This window comes from Aegilops tauschii, chromosome 3, assembly GCF_002575655.3.
Source record: "Aegilops tauschii subsp. strangulata cultivar AL8/78 chromosome 3, Aet v6.0, whole genome shotgun sequence".
NCBI classification, from domain to species: Eukaryota; Viridiplantae; Streptophyta; class Magnoliopsida; order Poales; family Poaceae; genus Aegilops; species Aegilops tauschii.
Genome location: NC_053037.3, coordinates 191,283,458 through 191,303,268, shown reverse-complemented (window position 1 = coordinate 191,303,268; position 19,811 = coordinate 191,283,458). Strand labels below are relative to the sequence as shown.

At 44.3% G+C, this 19,811-nt stretch overlaps 1 protein-coding gene and 1 long non-coding RNA gene across 2 annotated transcripts; one reads left to right on the top strand and one right to left on the bottom strand.

Annotated features, from left to right (window-relative positions):
• Positions 1-705: 705 nt before the first annotated feature.
• Positions 706-18,283, top strand: LOC109776877 (probable peptide/nitrate transporter At3g43790). The gene is made up of 18 exons (XM_020335544.4): positions 706-779; positions 869-1,066; positions 12,136-12,176; positions 12,300-12,360; positions 12,511-12,613; positions 12,704-12,806; positions 12,898-12,951; positions 13,053-13,115; positions 13,549-13,598; positions 13,687-13,762; positions 13,837-14,046; positions 14,226-14,313; positions 14,480-14,565; positions 14,653-14,760; positions 15,321-15,365; positions 15,445-15,533; positions 15,640-15,683; positions 17,926-18,283. Exons 2-18 carry the CDS (start codon positions 883-885, stop codon positions 18,021-18,023), a joined length of 1,503 nt encoding a protein of 500 aa, XP_020191133.1. The 5' UTR covers positions 706-779; positions 869-882; the 3' UTR covers positions 18,024-18,283.
• Positions 15,892-17,623, bottom strand: LOC109776879 (uncharacterized). The gene is made up of 3 exons (XR_012204714.1): positions 17,279-17,623; positions 16,397-16,459; positions 15,892-16,272 (listed from the first exon to the last, which is right to left on the bottom strand). It is a non-coding gene; the product is annotated as an uncharacterized lncRNA (long non-coding RNA).
• Positions 18,284-19,811: the final 1,528 nt, after the last annotated feature.

Below are 19,811 nucleotides of genomic sequence, written 5' to 3'. Positions count from 1 at the left end.
GTCCTCGGTTACCCCACCTGGTTTTTATCTCAAACCAAACGATCATCAATTTCTTCACAAAAAAGGAAACAATGGCTGCAATCAATTGGCAACGATCACAATCGACACCCCTACGTGATGCGTGATCTTCCCATCCCGCAAATCCTTGGCTTTCTACCCATTGCCGCTCTCTCTCCTTCCAAACTAAGTTTCTGTAGTTCCGGTTGTGCCAACCCAAAGGCCGCCGCCACTTACGATGCCTACGGCGAGCCGGAGAAGATGTGAAAGCAGTTGTGATAGTCACAAATGAGAAGGTGAAGGATCTGGGCAGCATGAGCGTCACGGATATGCACATGTTGCCTGAGTGCATCGAGGATATGGAGCGGCTCATGCAACGATGATGGTGAAATCATAAGGGCATTTTCATGATGCTAGAAAAATGGTGGAAGGATAAAGGGGATGGTGAAATTCTATGATGATAGTTTCATTACCCGTTGCAACGCACGGGCATTTTTTGCTAGGGGTTTCTTAAAACCGGGATCCATGAAGAGGTGAACGGGCCGACCCAGGCATCGCTCGCTTGTGAACCGTGTGCGATTGCTTGGCAAGATGACGAAGCGTGCGTCTTATAGGTTTTTCCGGACCAAACCCTCTGGTCCATCCCACGCACCCGGCAGAAACAACACACCATAGTCCACAAGGCGCGCCCGCGTCTACACTCGCACTAATAAAAGCAGCAGATGCTCGCTACCCTAAACGCCTACCTTGTGCGCTTTACTGCTCCATTTACTCCCGCAGAGGTAAACGGGCGCCTTTCGTTTTTCTGCTTCACTTCTCGTAAGCAGAGGTCGACCGAGCTGATCTCCGCATCCCGTTTCCTGTTCATCAGAGAGAAGGGAGATAATGGCCGCCGGCGAGAGAAACGAGTCTTCGGCGGCGGCGGCGGCGCCATTGCTGGCAGCAGCGAGGGAGAGGAAGCTCTGCAAGGAGGGGTGCCCAGGGTGCAGGCTGGACGAGATCAACAAGAGCAAGACCGGCATCCCCTACCTCAACTTCTTCTACGTGTGGGTCGTCTGTCTCTGCGCCGGTGAGTGCGCCCCTCCCTCTCTTCTCTTCCATCTTGCTTGGGTTTCTTGTTCCCGGCATGGGTCCAGCTCCAGCCTCCAGCGTTCTGGATGTAGCACGCGTACGCCGTTTCTTCAGTTCCACTAACACCTGTACTCTTTGTCTAGAATAATCAACACCTGTACTTTTTTTGTCCTATAATACATTAATATTTCCCCTAGCTGAACGACGATGGTCTTACTTCACTACTAGCTAAACTTTTCTTCTTCCTTGGTGGTGCATCAGGCTGGGGCACAGACCTGAAAACCAAAAATAATATGTCAAGTCAACAAGCAATTAACATACCATCTCTACGCCTCGGCACTTAGGACGACTGGTTCGTAATTAATTACTCCAATTACTTGTCGAAAATATGGATGTATCTAGATGTATTTTAGTTCTAAATACATCTATTTCTGCGACGAGTAATTTGGAACAGAGGGAGTAGTTATAAACATAGCGTGGAACTTCGGAGGTTTCAGAAGAATAGATTAACCATGGCACGAACTAAAAGAGTGTAACAGATCACCGAAAACCGCCCCTCGGTACGTGTGTAGCATAACCATTAACCACGGTTTGATAGGATGGATGTACTACAGGACAATGGACGACGACAACACATCCCCTCCGTACCTATGTGTACCATCGGCTGGGTGAAAGCTGAGAAAGATGGAGTAACTCACATGTGCCTTCTCCATCATCACGGGTGCGAAACTGATACGGGAGGCAGTAGACAACAACAGATGCATGGTGTGGGACCTCTCGTAGTAGTATAGTATTCAAACTCCAATCCAAATAGTCCTAGTATAGTATTCAAACTCCAATCCAAATAGTCCTATGTTGTTGTAATTAGGGGGTGTTTGGTTCTAGGGACTTTTTTTTTGTTACGACTAAAAAAAGTCCCTAAAAGTCCCTAGCAAACCAAACAGGGGGACTTTTTTGGGACTTTTTTTTCTTCTAAAAGTCCTTAGAAGCATCTCCTTGAGAGTCTTTTTTAAAAAGTCCTAGGGACTAGAAAAAGTCCTAGGACTAAAGAACCAAACACCACCTTAATTAGGGCTAGCCAAACTTGGCATTAGAGCACAATTTGTGGATTTGCCAAAAGTTTTGCGGAATTCCTAAAACTGCATTTTCACGACGGCTTTGAAAAAGTTTGTATTAATTGTAGCCAATGGCCTGTTTGGATACTTTAAATTAGCTAGAGGTTAGAGTTAGTTTATAGCTCATGACTAACTCTAAACTAACGCTAGCCAAAAGATGTTTGGATGATAGGGTTAGATTGACAATAAATGCACTTGATGAAGAGAGAAAAGTGATTTTTCAATGGACCTCACGAGAACTAGCTTCAATTAGCATCTCTTGGCTGCCGGGATAGAGAGAGAAAATGATTTTCCAGTGAGCTGCATGAGAACTAGCTCAATTAGCACTTCTTGGTGGGATATTTTTTGGATGGGTTAGTGTAACTAGCTTCAATTTAACCCTCATATTTACATACTTTAGGGGTATTTAAACCCCAACTAGTTCAAACTAACTCTAACCAATGGATCCAAATAAAATTGAGTTGCTCTACATCATGTCCAGAGGGACCATAGCGTTTCCTTTTCCTAGACACTGGCGGACAAAATTTCGGTTCTAACCTTTTCTATAAACTTAATCACGAATTGACCTCGTTTTGAAAAGATTTCCAAATCTGACCTTTTTTGGTCACGCCAACATCCTTGGCGTCTGGTTTGCATGGCAGACGCCAGGATGCGTGGCGTTTGGCCCTGGCCCATACTTGCCTGGTTGGCGCTGATGTGGCGATGCGAAGACGCCATCCATCTTGGCGTCTGGGGGAAACGCCATAGCCCTTGGCGTTTGGTCCTACTCCATCACTTAAACAAAGAAAAGGCTACATGCACCATTAATGAAGTTGCTTCTACAAAAAAAATTCTTGATTAACTCCCGTAATTAATGGCTTGCTTGATAGCCCAGCCCATGCTAGAGCATGTATGGTTACCTCATCCTAATTTGGTACTACCTCTCTCTCAGTTTACAGGGCGTGCGCGTACCCCTAGGTCGTCAATTTGACCAACCTAAAAAAAATCATATATTACAAAAAATATACCAACATAAACTTCGGAGTTTCTACTTTCAAAAGGTATAATTTTTGTGTTATATAGTTTATGTTAGGGTGATAAAATTGACAACCTAGGTATACGCGCAGGACTTGTAAACTGAAATGGAGGTAGTATCATGCACGCAAAAAAATACGGAGAAGAAAATAAAGAGATCTGCCTTGAATTTTAAGGGATTACAATTACAGTATATGAGATGATCTCTTGACCAAATCACCACTTGTTTTTTTCTTCACAAGAATTTACAAGCTGCTAGAACACACAAACGTAGTCTTCACACGTACCCATCTGGCTATGTTTAGCAAAACGGGAGACAATGTACAAAAAAGATCAAAATTCAGGATCCAAACAAAATACCTTGGTCTTGGCGTAGGCACGTCTAGACAACAAACGAAATACTCCTCTATGTAGTTAGGACTTGGCAAATCCGACTCTTTAAACGTCCACGGGCGCGTCTAGGCGCGTCCGTGGACACTGACCGGCCATGCCTTAAAAAATGCATTCCACATCCACAGAGCCCGACTGCTGCCGTGCACGGGCCTCCTCCCAGGCGCGGCGGAGCGCAAGTCGGACGGCCATCTCCTTTCCGGGGCGCGTGGGATGAGTTCGGAGTCGACGGATCTGGAGGTGAAGGACTCGGATCCGCTGCCCGCCATGTCGAAGACGGTCGGAAGGAGCCGAAGACGAGCTTGGGTGGCAGAGCAGAGTGGAGGGGAGGGGAGGGAAGTGGCTAGGTTTTGGTCCGGCGAGAGATGGGAAGAAATTTATGTGGGGTCGGGTGGGCTAGCGTGGGCCGGGTCCGACGTGGCGGGTGTGCCCGGACGTCTTCATATCCGCCCCATATTTGGCCTGGAGATGAGGGGTGCCGGTCTGTCTGGGCGTTTGAGGGGGCCACCGTCAATGTGGGCGGCAGACGGATGGACGGGCTACTGTCATGTTGTTTGAACATGGAACAGACGCCAGCACCGGGAAGCGGTGCGCGCGGCGCTCTTTCGGTCGGCGTGTTGCTTTAATGATGGCGCCAGTGAGTGGTCGCGTCTGCTCTGGTCCTCATGAATGCGGACACTCACGCTCTGGATGTACGCTGGATCTACGCTGAACGTTTCGAGCGGGAAGCGTGCACCGGCGAGGGAGGAGGGTTTGGGTGGGCTAGGAATGTCAGAAGCGGACGTGACAGCTGCCCCGACTCCCGGAAAGCTCCTCCACATTTTTTATCCGGTTTGTGAAAGAAAAAGCGTCGGGATCACGCCGTAGACCGATACAGGACCATGTTGGATGGATTCTTTGTCCAAACAAAACGGTCCGGACAGTCGTGGAAGGTTTGAGAGTCAGCGTTGGAGATGCCCTTAATAGGCTAACAACCGCAGATACTACAGAAAAGTAAATCATCATGCGATTAATTAATTTAAAATCGGATCATCATATTAATCTCCTAGAAATCTGCTCCATCTCACCCTGACGCCTCATCCAAAGTCGATCCGTAGAAAATTTGTCGTCATTGGTTGCATTTAGGTGTGGGTTAATTCGTTTTGCAACGATGGTTAGCAAGCTTTTTATTACGGGAGTAATTAATCAAGAGAATTGTTTATAGAAGCAACTCTAGTAATGGTGCATGTAGCTTTTTTGGTTTAAGTGATGGAGTAGGACCAAACGCCAAGAGCTACGGCGTTTCCCCAAACGCCAAGATGGATGGCGTCTCCACATCGTCACATCCAAACGCCATGCACTCTGGCGTCTGCCGTGCAAACCAGACGTCAAAGATGTTGGCGTGACCAAAAAAGTCAGATTCAAATTTTTTTTTGAAACGAGGTCAATTCATGATTAAGTTTACACAAAAGGTCAGAACAGAAATTTTGTCCGACACTGGCGCGCAGGCCGCGGCTTACCGTGCCTGACCTTATAACTGACCTATACACAGATGTTTCATTGATGCTCCATGTGCTGCGCGTCAGTGGCATGTCTTTTTTTATTTGCGCATCAACGTCAGTGGCATGTCTAGTACACTCAACAGTGTCAGCGTCTCAGTTACACATGCGTCGCATAGACGGGAAGGTCACATGTGTAGTACAGTACCAGGATGACAGTAGTAGCACGATGTGGGACCCGAAATGACCACATCTTACCCTCCTCCCAGTCCACCGTACACACAGAGGATACGTGGTGGCGATCCATCCCATCCGTATGGTCTTCACTCCAGATCCAGACCCCGGTTGCTATCGGGACGGCAGGAAAGTATCTGGTCCGTCTATTCCCTGACAGGGAGCGAGCGAGCGAGCGCAGCCTGGAAGACCATGGAGGAAGTTTCACGGAAGCTCAGCCGTCACCCGCTCCGAATCTTTTGTGTAGATGCACGCAATTAATCATGGATTTTATTGACGCGGACCAGACTACAACTACTATAAGTACGGTCTTTGACAAAGGCAAATCTTATTTGTCGCTTCCTGTGAAAGCATATCGACCAAACACACAAGGATGGTGAGATGGGCCGTCCCATTTAATCTATTGTACGTACGTTCTACATATCTCTCGGTTTTGGGAACCTTCCCGTTGGGATTTGGTTTTTGATTTTCAGTTTTTCTTTCTATTGATTTTTTGCAGTTTTTATTTTTTGTTTCTTTTCATAAATTTCAAAAAATGTTCGGATTTTTTTAAGGAATGCAATTGTTTTTGAATTTTTCTAAAAAATATTCGCATTTTTTAAAAATTGTTTGTGTCCAAAACATGTGCGAAAAATTCAAAAAGTGTTCACTTATTCAAAAAATGTTTGGAATTTCGAAATTATTTGAGTTTTTTAAATGCTTTCTAAAAAATGTTTGGAATTTCCAAAGAAGTTCGTATTTTTAAAAATCATGGTTTTCAAAAAATGTTTGGGCAAAAAATCCGCATTTTCAAAATTTGTTAGGAATTTGAGAATTTTTTGAGTTTTAAGAAAAATGTACACTTTTAAAAATAACTTTTGTGTTTTTAAAGCTGAATAGAAAACAACAAACAAAAAAAGTCAATCACTACAGTATCCATTCGAGTCACCATAGTACTCGCTGTGATCACTACAGTGCCGGTCCCACCAGTACATTGTCAGACAAATCGTCGTAGTGTCGGTCGAGTCGCTATGGTACTCGCCTGAGTCGCTACAGTGTGAGTTGAATCGCTACCACATCCGATTGAGTCCCTAATGGATCGTCCCAATCCTGTGCGGAATAGGAGCCACCTTAATAATCGTACAGTGGTTGCTCAAATAGATTTTGGCCCCCTTGCACTTTTGGCCTGGTAGAGCCTGGCTAAGCTAATACAGTCTTTGAATGCCAACTAAGGCATAGCCTAGTGGTGGAAAGGGATTTATGCATTTCACCCACCCAGGTTCAAGGCATGGTACTTGCAATTTTGGCTTGTTGCACCTATTATACTGTACGGGCCTCCCTTACATTCTTTCTTTAAGAAAATACAGTTTTTGAACCATGTTTTGCACTTCGTTGGCTGCCGGCATTGCATCACAAGGTCGTTTGATGGCATTCGGTTGGCAGCACTACAGGGTTATGGCTGTGAAGATACAATTGCCTGGCGTTTGATTGCTCCCGGCCTAATATTGTCGTCACCCCTTCTCACTAATTGTGGCCTTACCACAAAGTGCACTATACAAACATGAAATTAACATCATTTTGGTCCTAACTACTAACAAATGACAGTACCAAATTAAGAATCATATAGATAAAAGGGGGGAAATTTCACCATCCTCGTCTTCTTCAGATCCTTCTGTTACCTCTTAGACCACATTGCCTTAGCCCAGTCCAACCTTTTGCTCTTGCAAGCTTCATTAGCATGTGCCTTCACACTATGGACAGATCCAATATCATTAGTTGTCGCATCATCCTCATCCAACACGTACTCATCAGGACCCCACTCTAAGATCCAGTTATGAAGAATGCAACATGCAAGACCAAGCTTAACTTGGGTATGAAAGGGTGGAATGCCTTCTGATCAAGAATCTTGAATCTATTCTTTGAAGCACCAAATGCCCTCTCAACTTTAACTCTAAAGCTAGATTCGGCAATCTTAGGATAGTTCCTAGCAGAGAACTCACCAAGATGATACCTGGTTTTCCTAATGGGTGAAGAACCCTAGGACGACATGCATATCCAACATCTCCTGGCTAGAACTTATTATCAGGGATATTGATCTCACCAGGTCGAGCCATGCTTTCAGCAAGAATGTTAGCATCATGGGTTGATCCTTCCTAAGCAGCAAGTACATTCTGGCTTGTGTAGTGCTTTCTATACCTGTATGTTGCAGCCCGTGACCTCGACACTATAGCAGTCATGTGAGTGCCATCTATTGCATGAATACAATCATGTGATAGCATGGAAAAAGTATTATGACTCACAACAATACAATCATCTCATGGCAAGAACTAATAGTTAGTACGGCTCACCTTGAAATATGGATACCACTAGAACATGAAGGCGCGCGTTGCCGCGCCCGCCTATCTTGAAGGTTAGATTGTAGTCATGAGGAGAAGTATTGGTAGTGAAAGAGAATGAATTTAGGGTATAGAACACACATTGCCGTGCATGCAGCCTGAAAGATAGTGCAACCAGTACACTTAGAATGCATACACATAGTCAATAATTGAGGCCCTAAAATGTACATAATTACAAGTTCTTACACTCACCTAAGTTATGGAATTAAACTGATTAAGTTGAACTAATAACTTGAGGTGGTGTGAACAAAACAATATATGCATGGTTATGTTTGTTTTCTGCACTATTATTCATGATAAGAAGCAAATGCACTTCTCTATTATTGAAGCAAAGATATGCTAGAAACATGGAGAAACGGCTGATGTACCTGGGAATACAAAAATCAAGAGCCATTAGCAGATGTGTTTAAGTTTATGGATTGATGTACGCTACTATAGGTAGAAGAAGCACAACAGAACTTCTTTGAACAATTTCTTGGCAATAGATTCAGTCTTAGAGAGGTAAATGAAGATTTCATATGACACAAGTAGTGATGTAACCAACCTTTTTTTATCCCATTTCCTAGTAGAACACGTCGTTGTAGGGGCCGATGGTACATTTATCAAAAAAGAGAAACCTATGGTAGGTTTGAATGTTTGGCAGCATGAACAGTGCAACGAGAGGGCTTAGACCCTAACAAATTAGAAACACTTGTCAATGAGCCATTGTTTGTACTTCATGTGGAATGGTTCAGTGAAGTATTTCTCGGCACATTCTACGCCAATATCACACGGCTTTGCTAACATAATTTGAACCACAAGTATAGACATTCTGAAACTGGGATTTATCCAAACCCTACCTAACAAGAGCAATGGGAAAATCTGGAAGCGAGAGGCTCAAGAACGGACTGCCAGCTGTGCCAAGAATCCCATATTAGCCCGGCTGACATAAGCGGAAGGAATATCAATAGAAGATATTTGTACACACGAACTGGAAGTAGTAAAAGGGGCAATCAAAACGCAGGTTTACAAAAACTTGTCTCAGGATCATAATGTCGTCTAAGAGACACAACAACCGGTGGAGGAAGTGATCAATCTTTTTTCGGCAAGATGAAGGGATCAACTTGTAGGGCATAAGAGATCTACCGGTGGATGATGGACGAACGATGCGGCCGGGAGGAGCGGAGATAGCATCCGCCGCCGGTGCTGAGCTGAATTGTGGCATCTTTTTTCTTTTGAGGGTTTTCTTTCGATGGTGGAGTACGCACGAAACACATGGAAGAATCCCGTAACTGGCTACATGGGCTTTTGGCCGCTGATCGGCCCATCAAATGAGGTGATCCCTAGCTCGGCCTGTGGAGCAGCAGCCCGACTACATGTGTGCTGAATGGATTGCGACCTGGTGAAAATGACCTGTTGCGCTGGGTGGGACGACGACTCGATCTGGTTCGTTACTGTAGGTTGATCTGACGGCTGACGACGCCAAAACGCTGTGGTGGCTCATAGGTGGTTGAGTTATACTGTTTAGTAATTTGTAGCTCGTACGTATCTTCGAAGGAGTTTGACCATTAGGTGCCTTGATCATCTCTCCTCTGGGCTCTCTAATCACATATAAGATTTGCTTGAAATACCGGGAAATTGTCTCGTTGGATCTCCTAATTGTGTTGTAAATCACTTTGAACTTCTGGTTATGACCTACAACATGAAGGAACATTGCTACTTGATCTTCCATAGAGGTGTAGATGTTATCTTCTAGCAACCCCCTCTCTCTAAACATCTTCACAAGCTTGGAGAAACGCGATCTTCTCATTCGAAGCATGTTGACAATCTCTACATCATTAATGTTGTAGATGTAGTTTAGATTCGCCATCCTCTCACTATCTCGGGATAACATTGGACCATGTCTAATCACAGGTTTCGAATTGTGACGAACCACTCTCTTGTGGACCAACATGACCTAGGTCTGAGTCACAACTACGAGTGTTGATGCGTGAATGAGCAGCTTCATTCGTTTGTCCTAGTGAAATTGATGTTGTGGTAAGTAACAACAAAATCGACCCTACACCTTAGCTAACAACAAAATAGTGGAGGGATGGTGGGTAGTTGTATGCTGCTTACCGCCATGTGAGACAACGACCACCCATGTCGGAGACGAGGCGGACGAGACGGAGACGAAGGGGACGAGTAGCTTACGCGGGGAGGAGCACATCCTGGTGCAAGAGATCTCGGTCCGCGCCGCCGGTACCACAGATCTAAGTCGCCGCCGCTACCGCTGCCAAGAACTGAGGCTGGATTTGTTCTCCCAATAGAGGTGAGCGAGTAAAAGGGGAGGGGGGTGGGGGATTGAGACTGCAGATCTCGCGCCATATCACACCTACATATTTTCGTCTCTCGCCACCTCCATGCCTGCACCCCTACGTACGCCAACCCCCTCCCGACTTGCGCTCGCCTCAGCCCGGCTCCACGGAAACGGTCGATTCAAGCGTTCCTAGCAAGTCAGGATATGGAATGCTTTGAGTTTCGTGCGCGTGAGCCAACGCCTCGCGTGAGCAATTGAATAGGCTTTTTTGCATGCACTGGTACTGTTTGGGGGGCCGCGAGCAATCAAACACACCCCATGTCTCAAGCTTGACTGAGTGTATATTATTTTTGCATCCTATATGAGGAGCCCGATCTCAATGATTCCTTGAGGCGACGGAGTGGTCCAAGATGTGTGGGCTCAAACCATGCCCTCCCAACTCCACCATCGGGTGAACGGAGCGTAGCTCAGATGGTTAGGTTCATCTAACTCATGGGTATTACAAATCATTCATTCATTAAAGGTAGCTTTAGCCATTGTGGGTAGAAACTAGTCGCCAAAAGCGAAGTGATCTTGCAAGCTGGAAAAGATGCCTTTTTCTGACGGCCAGACACAAAAGGAATGAGGGAAAAATGCCTCGGGATTAGAAAGACTAAAGAGGCATGGAGGGCGGACTACAAGAATACGACTACAATACAAGCCATGAGCAATGCGTTTCTCTTATTACTTTTTTATCCCCTTGTTCCTTGGATACAATTCGTTCGTTCTACGACCAAATCTCAATTTGTGGAGGCCTTCGGTGTCTCCTTGTGATGGAACCAGCCTACCATAGTTCAAGTCCTAGACTTTGCAGTGGTGCTTGTATGCGTTCATATAGGAGTGAGTGTATGTGCGTGTACATGAGTGTGGGTTTGTACGGTGTTTCTTGGCAAAAGAAAACTCCACCATAGGTTTTTTTAACACAGTACAGACGCAAGTGCTCATACATATGCGCATAGACTCACCCCTATGAACACACAAACGCACACCCTACCCTATGAGCACCTCCGAGAGACTGAGCCGGCATATCATCTTGAGATTTACGAAGTCACTGTAGGCGCTTACGAAGTCACCGTAGGCGCCTCGTCGTCGACGGGAACGTCTCCTCCCACTGAAAGCGTATCACCGAAAATCCTGAAATAAATCCAGGAATAATGCGAGCACCAGGACGTGAACCCTGGTGGGCTGGGGATACCACTGTCCCTCTAACCATCCAACCACGGGTTGGTTCGCAACTGCACAATAGGTTGAAAACAACATTAAGCTTTTTACTTCTAAAAAAAGAATTTGCCATTATGATTTATGGAGTGAGAAAGAGGAGCGGCCGCACTTGTACTGGTACTACATACACATGCACGTGAAAGACTTGGCCAACCCTCTCATCCTGCCACCTAAATTTAGCCAAACAAACCAAAGGCAAGAATCCACGAACAACTAGAGCCAGGCTTCATTCTCCAGCTCTTGGCAAACGAGGATGCCGCGCGACTCTCAGAATCCAGGCATCATCTTGATGTGGATTAAGGACGTCCAACGGAGTAGGAAGAGTCACGTAGCATTCAGCCGCAGCCGCAGCCGGAGGCATCAAGATGACCGGGTCAGGCCGAGAGGCGCCATTGCTCCGCGTCAGGAAGGTGTACCATGAACGATGCCCCGGATGCAGACAGGAGAGGAAGACGCAGGCCGACCACCGGATACCCTACACGGAGTTCCTCTACATTTGGATCGCATGCTTGTGTGCCGGTATGATGCCACACGATGCTCTCTTTTACAGGATTTCCTCTGATGATCAGGCAGCATCCTCATGGAACAGCTGTATGACTGCCAGAATCTGGAGGGTGTAGAGATGTTATAACATTTGGATTTGCTACTCTAGTACAATAGTGCAATCCAATCGGTTTCAATTAACATAACCAAGAGATTCTGATTTCAGACTTCAAAACATTAGGAGATGCTCCCAAACATGTGCCTTTCTGCATTTATTTCATGGTTTCTCCAGAGGCTCTTTCTGCAGTTTGTCTACAAAACTCACTTTTTTTTGTCACCTTCATTAAAAGATTGGACATATTTCTATAGGATTTTTATAAGTTAAGGTATATCAATTGTTGGCGTTTGCTAACTAACAACTTGGTTTGTTATCTTTCCAGCTCTACCGATCCAGTCACTGTTTCCCTATCTATACTTCATGGTATGTACAGAAGTCGCAAAACTTGAACATCTATCCTGATTGTATGCATGAATTGTCGTTTGTTGAATTATTACATACTTTGTGTTGATTAATTATATGTCCACCGTTGTTATTATTTAACAGATTAGGGACTTGGAAGTCGCAAAGCAAGAGCAAGACATTGGGTTCTATGCTGGTTTTGTTGGTTAGTATTGTCCCCTGTAACGTTTGTCAAATTACTGGAAAAATAAGGGAATAAAAGACTACAAGTACACTGAGTAGACTTTAATAGCGTCATAATTCGAAAATAGTTATTTTTCGACCAGTAGCTACTGACTGTATACTCTGTCTCAAGGGGCTGCTTATTTCCTTGGAAGAACCATCAGTGCTGTGCCATGGGGCATTTTTGCTGACAAATATGGGAGGAAGCCTTGCATTGTTATCAGTATCCTCTCAGTGTACGGAAAATTCAGTTAGATTATGAAAACATATTTCGTACTCCATTCAATTAAATCAAAATTAATCCTACGCTACTACTTCTTTTTCAGGATCGTATTTAACACCCTTTTCGGCCTTAGCACGACTTACTGGATGGCAATTGTAACTAGGGGGCTACTTGGGTTACTCTGTGGTATATTAGGACCAATCAAGGTGATTTCTGTACACTGAGGGTGATGAGTTAATTAAATTAAGCAAATGGCACTAGTTGTTGAACACTCACGGTTGTGTCTGCATTTTTCAGGCCTATGCTTCAGAAGTCTGCAGAAAAGAGCACCAAGCACTAGGAATTTCTCTTGTGAGAACAGTTCATCTTTATGTTCAGACTCTCGGTTTGATTCATTTGAAGAAAGGCTTATCTGTTACTAGCTGATAATTATGTCTGACATTATGTCATAGGTTACATCTTCACGAGCAATAGCTCTTGTTATTGGACCAGCCATTGGAGGATTTCTTGCACAGGTGAGGATCAGTTAACTTTGATATCGAGTTATAGAAATACAGAAGTATCCTTGCAGAATTAAGATCGTATTTAACCACTTTAACAAACTAAGCATAAGTTACTCGTGCATACAGTAGTTCAATAAAGCCATTACTGAATAACTCACTAGGCCACTATAATTATATGTAACCGTGGTGTAGAGCTTGAGAATAATGGATCATCTACTAATTGGGGCAAAACCAAAATACTGTACCAATAGGCAAGAACTTTACTGTCATGACAGTGTTAGGAAAGTACATATATGCTTTATTTGGAGGAATTTATATCTAACAGTTAAAAGTGAAAACTAGAATTTTTGTCGAAGGATGAACACAACATCTCCCTTTGGAGGATAGTTAGTAATCTTATATGAATGGCTCTGGCTAACATTGTGTATTCTCTGTCTTGTACCAGCCTGCAAAGAAGTACCCGAATCTTTTCTCTGAGGAATCCATATTTGGAAGGTAGATTATTACTCATACTCTTTCAATGATACAAATTTTGCATTGTTGGGAAGATAAGATAAACCTTTCAAATTACATCTACTTATAGGTTTCCATACTTCCTCCCTTGCTTCGTCATATCGGTTCTAGCGGCAGGAGCATGTCTTGCATGCATTTGGCTGCCGGTATTGCCCGTAAATCTCCTTATGATTTTTTTTCTCTCCCTTGATTTCCTACTTGAATAAATGATTCTTTTTAGGAAACTCTGCACATGTACCATGATGACAAAGTGGAAGCTATTGAGGAAATGGAGGCGCAAGTTGCTGATTCGACCTCAGAAGACAGGAAAGCTAAACAATCTGGATCATGCAGAATGGCATCCACAAAGAACCTGCTAAAGAACTGGCAGTTGATGTCAGCAATAACCCTCTACTGTGTGTTTTCTCTCCATGATACAGCTTATCTTGAGGTAAATCTATGTTTAGGCATATTGAACATATTCAACAATATTTTAGGTTGAAAAGATGCTAGTATATATGGTATCTACCCTTTAGAGTGTAGAGAACAACCATATTAGGGACTAAATCAACCTTTTTTTTGTAAGGAACTAAATCAACTTTGCATGTGTTCTGTAAATTCCATGGTCAGATATTTTCACTCTGGGCTGTGAGCAGCAGAAAATACCGGGGACTGAGTTTTACATCTCAGGAGGTTGGTACCGTGCTAGCTATCTCAGGTATGTGACGTTTCTTCAATTTGTATAGTATGGTCATTGCACATGAGAAACATTCAGCACAAAATGAATGAACTCGACACATATCTGGCATCTCTCCTTTACCTATTACATGAAGTACTGGTTTTGAACTCCTTTACCTTGTGGCTGTTTTTGTTCGATCTTGCAGGTTTTGGTGTTTTGGTATATCAACTTCTGATCTACCCGTTCCTTGCCAAGTATGCTGGGCTAGTCAAGCCATTCCGTTCTGCAGCGGTATGTGACAAGAACATTTTGCATCAAGATACTTCACTAATATGTCTAATCTATTGTACAGTACCAAATGCATGTTTGTTTTTTCAGGTATTATCTATACTTCTCCTTGCAACATATCCATTCATGGCTAACCTATATGGTGTGGAGCTCAAAGTACTCATCAACATAGCCTCGCTTCTTAAGAATATGTTTGCGGTATGTCCATTTTCTGGTCGGAACAAATTGTTAGCATATTATTATCTGTATTGCTTCGTTTAAGGTGAAAATAATACAAACTAGGGGTGTTCGTTGGTGGTTGGCAAAAACCCTAGTACCCATCCAGTACAAAGAAAAATTATACCTCGCTCAGGTGCGGAGATATGTGTATAGCTAAGGGTTTCGTGCCCCCCAGCCCAATGCAAATCACTGAAGGAAATTTTTTGAGGACTTAGATGGAAGAAAATATTCTCATGTAGCTCCTCCAAACATTCATACTCCATCAGTGACCTCGCTGCTTACATTAGTAACATCCTATACAAACATGTTCATCATCTTGGTGAAGAGGCCGGAAGATCAATAAAACCTTCCTTTAAAAGAATACAAACACGTTGATGACTGTTTGGGCGGGTCTAAAGAAACCATAATTGAGCACCACTCATACAGATGAAATAAAATTAGATGTTCAGTACCCTTGGACAAATAAGCTCCATGGGCAGTGATTTTAATAGACAATTTGATCATGAACATATTTTGATTTATCATCTAAAATGGAACAGGCTACGATTACTATTGCCTGCAACATTCTGCAGAACACAGCGGTGGTATGTATCATCTGTCTCATTGCGTTTTCTTTGATTCATTTTTGCTATGTTCTAACTTCTCCAATGAAAATGTGTACAGGCACAAGAACAAAGGGGTGTCGCAAATGGTATATCTGTGACTCTGATGTCAATCTTCAAAGCAGTAGCCCCAGCAGCAGCAGGAATTATGTAAGCACAGTGTTTCTTTTATTTTGTGAGTAGGAAGTACTGTGAGTTTTTGCTTGGCCGCAAGTGTGATTCCTAACCAATTAGCTAACCTTTTGCCTTTATCTAGGTTTTCATGGGCTCAGAAAAACATAACTGGATTGTTCATACCAGGTAAACACATTGCTCATATAACCCATGCTAATTGCACATGTCCTGATAGCTTTGCTTTCGACTTGAATGGAAACAAGTACTCCCTCCATCCGAAAAAGCTTGTCACAAGATTGTCCTTCGATGGATGTATCTAGCTCACGCTGCAAGTGGGACTACCCGTGGGCATCCCACCTCAGCCAACCTGATCCCACTACAAATTGGTGGAAAATATTGGGTAACCCACCAAACATTACATGGGTTAAGTGGGATCCCAGTATCCCACTTAACAAAAGACATTGTATGAAACACAACTACAAGGTGTCACACTCATATACTGCACCTACAGCCTATACAAGGCATGGTATTCATCAGAATAGCATGTGATGTGCTAAAACTACAAGACATATCTGGGATAAAACTACAAGCCACTACAATGTCAGTCATCGTTAAGCTGCATTTCGCTCAAACTTAAAGACTGAACTTGGTAGCAAGAGGAACAAAAACACCCAGCGCGACATCAAATAAACAGTGTGACATGGAGAACACAGCACTTCTTTCCCGCCACCGGAGCCTTTGTTCTTGCCGCCACCCGGATCCATTGGAATCGCAACTGGCAGAGGAGAAATAGAATCTGATAGTTGTTGCAATTGAAATATCCCTCTAGGAAACAATAAAAGGGTAGACAACATAACATGAGAAGGGCAATTTGATTCAGAGATAATGAAGATCCGGACCATTAGCCTTCTCAATTTTTATGGCACGCAAGAGCTCACTAGTACCCTTGTGCTCCTCAAGATCTGAAATTTTTCACAACCAAGTTAAATAAGATGAGTAACGTTCTGACTGCTACGAATTCAGTTTTCAGATACCAGCAATCAGGAATTCAAGATCCTACACAGTACCATTTTGTTATCCTCGCTAGAACAGCAGGAGCCAAACAAGTAAAATTAACAAAAAATAATAATAACTTTCTTCTGAAAGCAAAAGCAGCATGAACTAGAACACGTGTTAAGACGGTGAAAAAACTAGACTACAGATCACAAATCCATCTAAAGTAAACCATCGACAGCTACTTTCATGCTCTTCCACATCTGCAATAATAAGATAGTTCACGCAAATAATAAGATAGAAAACAAGTTTAAAAAAAGGAACAATCATGTCATTTTGTTACCATTATTACGAGGCAATGGAATGACATGGTAAAAGAAGCACACTACCATTGATGGATCATTTTTGTAAACTGAATCATCTTTCAGAGAAAATATGAAAGAACAAAACAAAATTAACCGGACGTGGACACATGAGGGTTGTGTCTCTGCAACTTCTTTTTCCATTTATACGCCAAGCAAATTTCAAAGTGGCCATCTTTTACAAATTCCATTGACACCAAGCAAATTTCAAATTGCAACCTCTGAACCTCAATTAGTACTTCACATCAATACAATGAAAGATCAGTCATCATCCATGTCCTAATGAGTTAAAAAAATTACCCCAGGAAAGCAAAGAATCAAGTAAGGAAACATTTCATGCACTGAATGTGATGGAAAGGAAATCTCTAACAAGCATCATACACTGAATCAAGTAAAGAATCAAGCAAGTATACTCTGATGGGTCACCTGCTGCCGACGACGCATCCGGCACCTTGGGCGCTGGGATTGACGCATCCGACGCCTTGGGTGTTGGGGTTGGGACAGCCGGCGACCCGGGGGTCGTGATTGATGCTTCCGGCGACCTGGGGGTCGGGGTTGGGGCTGCCGGCGACCTGCCCATCGCGTCCGGCCAGGGTCGAGGTGTTCGTCAAATTCTTGATTGGAACACCGGTGAGGCGGAGTAGGGAGAAGCTGCGAGGTAGGGGAGGGGCTACGTGCAAGCCGGAAGAGGCGGGGTGCGCCGTGCAGCGGCGGCTGCCATCGATCGGCGACGGCGGTGGGTGTACGCTGTGGCGCCGCCCTCCCTGCACCAGAAGCTACGGGGATGAGCTAATAGGGTAAAGTGGGGTTCCAGTGGGCTAAAGGGGCTAGCCCACTTAATTTCTTTCTGGTCCAATGGGCTCTCACTAAGGCGTTTTAAGTGAGATAGGAAGTCTAGTCCTACTTATTCCTACTCCCACCTGCAGCGTGATATCTAGCACTAACTTGATGTTAGATACATTTATTTAAGGGACTTTTCTAAAAAAAATCTATTTGAGGGACAAGTTTTTTCGGACGGAGGGAGTACATATTATCAAAGCATATACTTATTTGATTTATCATCCAATATGCAGGTGATCAGATCCTGTTCTGGATGCTGAACATGGTGTCAGTAATCGGGCTCTCATTGACGTTCAAGCCATTTTTCTCTATGCCGAGTGCGCTGAAATGATGAGCACACAATTATGTTCATCTAGCTAGTTAAGTAAAGTTAGGGACACACCACAGTTTGCAGCCCTGGATAAAAAAAACTGGTCGTGTATTGTGTCACATATATTTTTCATATTTTTTTTGTTGTGTGATCAGATGTGGCAAGTATCTTCTTTTTTTTGTCAAAACTCCTACGCACAAGGTGCTTTGGTTTATGACTCGTTCCTGGTAAGAAGACCAATATTGTTTTGGTGGATTGTTAATCTAAGAGTTTCATATGTACCTTGAACTCCGCAACAATGAATCCATTTTTTCAGATTGGGAAACTATTTTTTCTATCTGAACCTTGCTATCCACGTCTAAAAGACAAAACCTCGATATCCGCCAGAGCAGCTTGCATTGCCTGCATTGCGGAACTACCAAACTGAAACACTAAGGTAGCTGTTTTCAGTCAAGGGACAAACTCTTGTTGGGGGTGGAAAGGGGAAATGATTAAGGGTCTCTTTATTTGAGGCGGAAACGGGAGCTTTGTTAATCAAGGAACAGAATACAATCGGTAGCAAGCGGGCCAATCAGAGATGGGCATCCTCCCAAGGTCCCAAGGACGTCCTAATCGTTTGGAGACAACACTCGTGCGGCTTAACCATGCCGGCTAAGAGCATCTCTAATAGATAATATAGATGTAAAAATAATAAAGTTATACATCTTTGATGCCTCCAAATCCCACCTCCAATAAATGATGTAGATGTAAAAAAATACATCACCTCCTCCAAGTGTGTAAAATATAACACTTGAAGATGCAGATTTGTATCACCACCTAGGTGATGTAAATCTTCAGCCGTGCGTCAACCGCTCAACTGCCTTCATTTCATTTTCGTCTGCCCGGCGTCCGTCCGCCTCCACCGCTGGCGATTTTTGCCCTGAAACGACGCCGTCGATGCTCGCCCGTCCATCTCTGACCCCGCCGCGACCCCGCAGCCTATCCCCGCCGCCTACCTCGCCACCATAGCCGCCACCGACAACGATTTGATTTCGTCCCGTCGACGACCGCACGACCGATTTGGAGATTTGTCGGAGCTCCGGCTGCCATAATGTCATCGAAGGCGTGGTCATGGATGCGTTGGTGCTTCTGCTAGCCGCTGCCCGGCGCCGGAGATAGGGGAGCCGCGTGACACCCGCCCGCCTGCGCGCGGAGCCGCCGTCGGTATCTTGGTTGTTCCCGTCGCCATGAGCGGTGTTCTCCTACAGCGTCGCGGCCGTCCATAGGTCATCCGCAGCCGGCGCCCACACCAGCCGCCGCCCATCAACTGTCTGACCCGTCGCCGGCCGATTTCTTCCACCTTGCACGCAACGTGTTCGAGCAAATTCCCCCAAGGTAAAAATCGTGCAAACTATGAGTTTTTTATAGGGCGTGAAGATATAGTTTGACGGTGATTTCCATATTGTAGATGAGCTCGTGGGACTACCTCTTTCGTGGACGATTCCTCGTCGGATGAGGAATTTGATTTGACCTAAGAAGACGATATTGCTATGCTAGTGGCAATGCACAAGAGGAAGAAGCCGAAGCACGGCGGTTCCATGTTTGGCCATGAGTTCATCCGAAGAGAACGGGTTGAGGCACACGAGAGGTTGATGTGCAACCGTTTTTCCAGAGAGGTACTTTAGTCGCCGGTTCAGGATGACCAAAAATTTGTTCATCCACATGTGCAATTCTGTGAAGCAGCATGATCGATCCTTCCAGCACAGGAGGAATTGTGTCGGTTTGCTTAGACATAGCACCAAGCAGAAGGTCACTGCCGCTTTGCTCATG

Coding starts and splice junctions, on each gene's coding strand:
- LOC109776877 (XM_020335544.4), top strand. CDS start 883: ATGGCCGCCGGCGAGAGAAACGAGTCTTCGGCGGCGGCGGCGGCGCCA. Junction 14,314..14,479: donor TACCGTGCTAGCTATCTCAG/GTATGTGACGTT, acceptor TCGATCTTGCAG/GTTTTGGTGTTTTGGTATAT. Junction 14,761..15,320: donor TTCTTAAGAATATGTTTGCG/GTATGTCCATTT, acceptor AAAATGGAACAG/GCTACGATTACTATTGCCTG.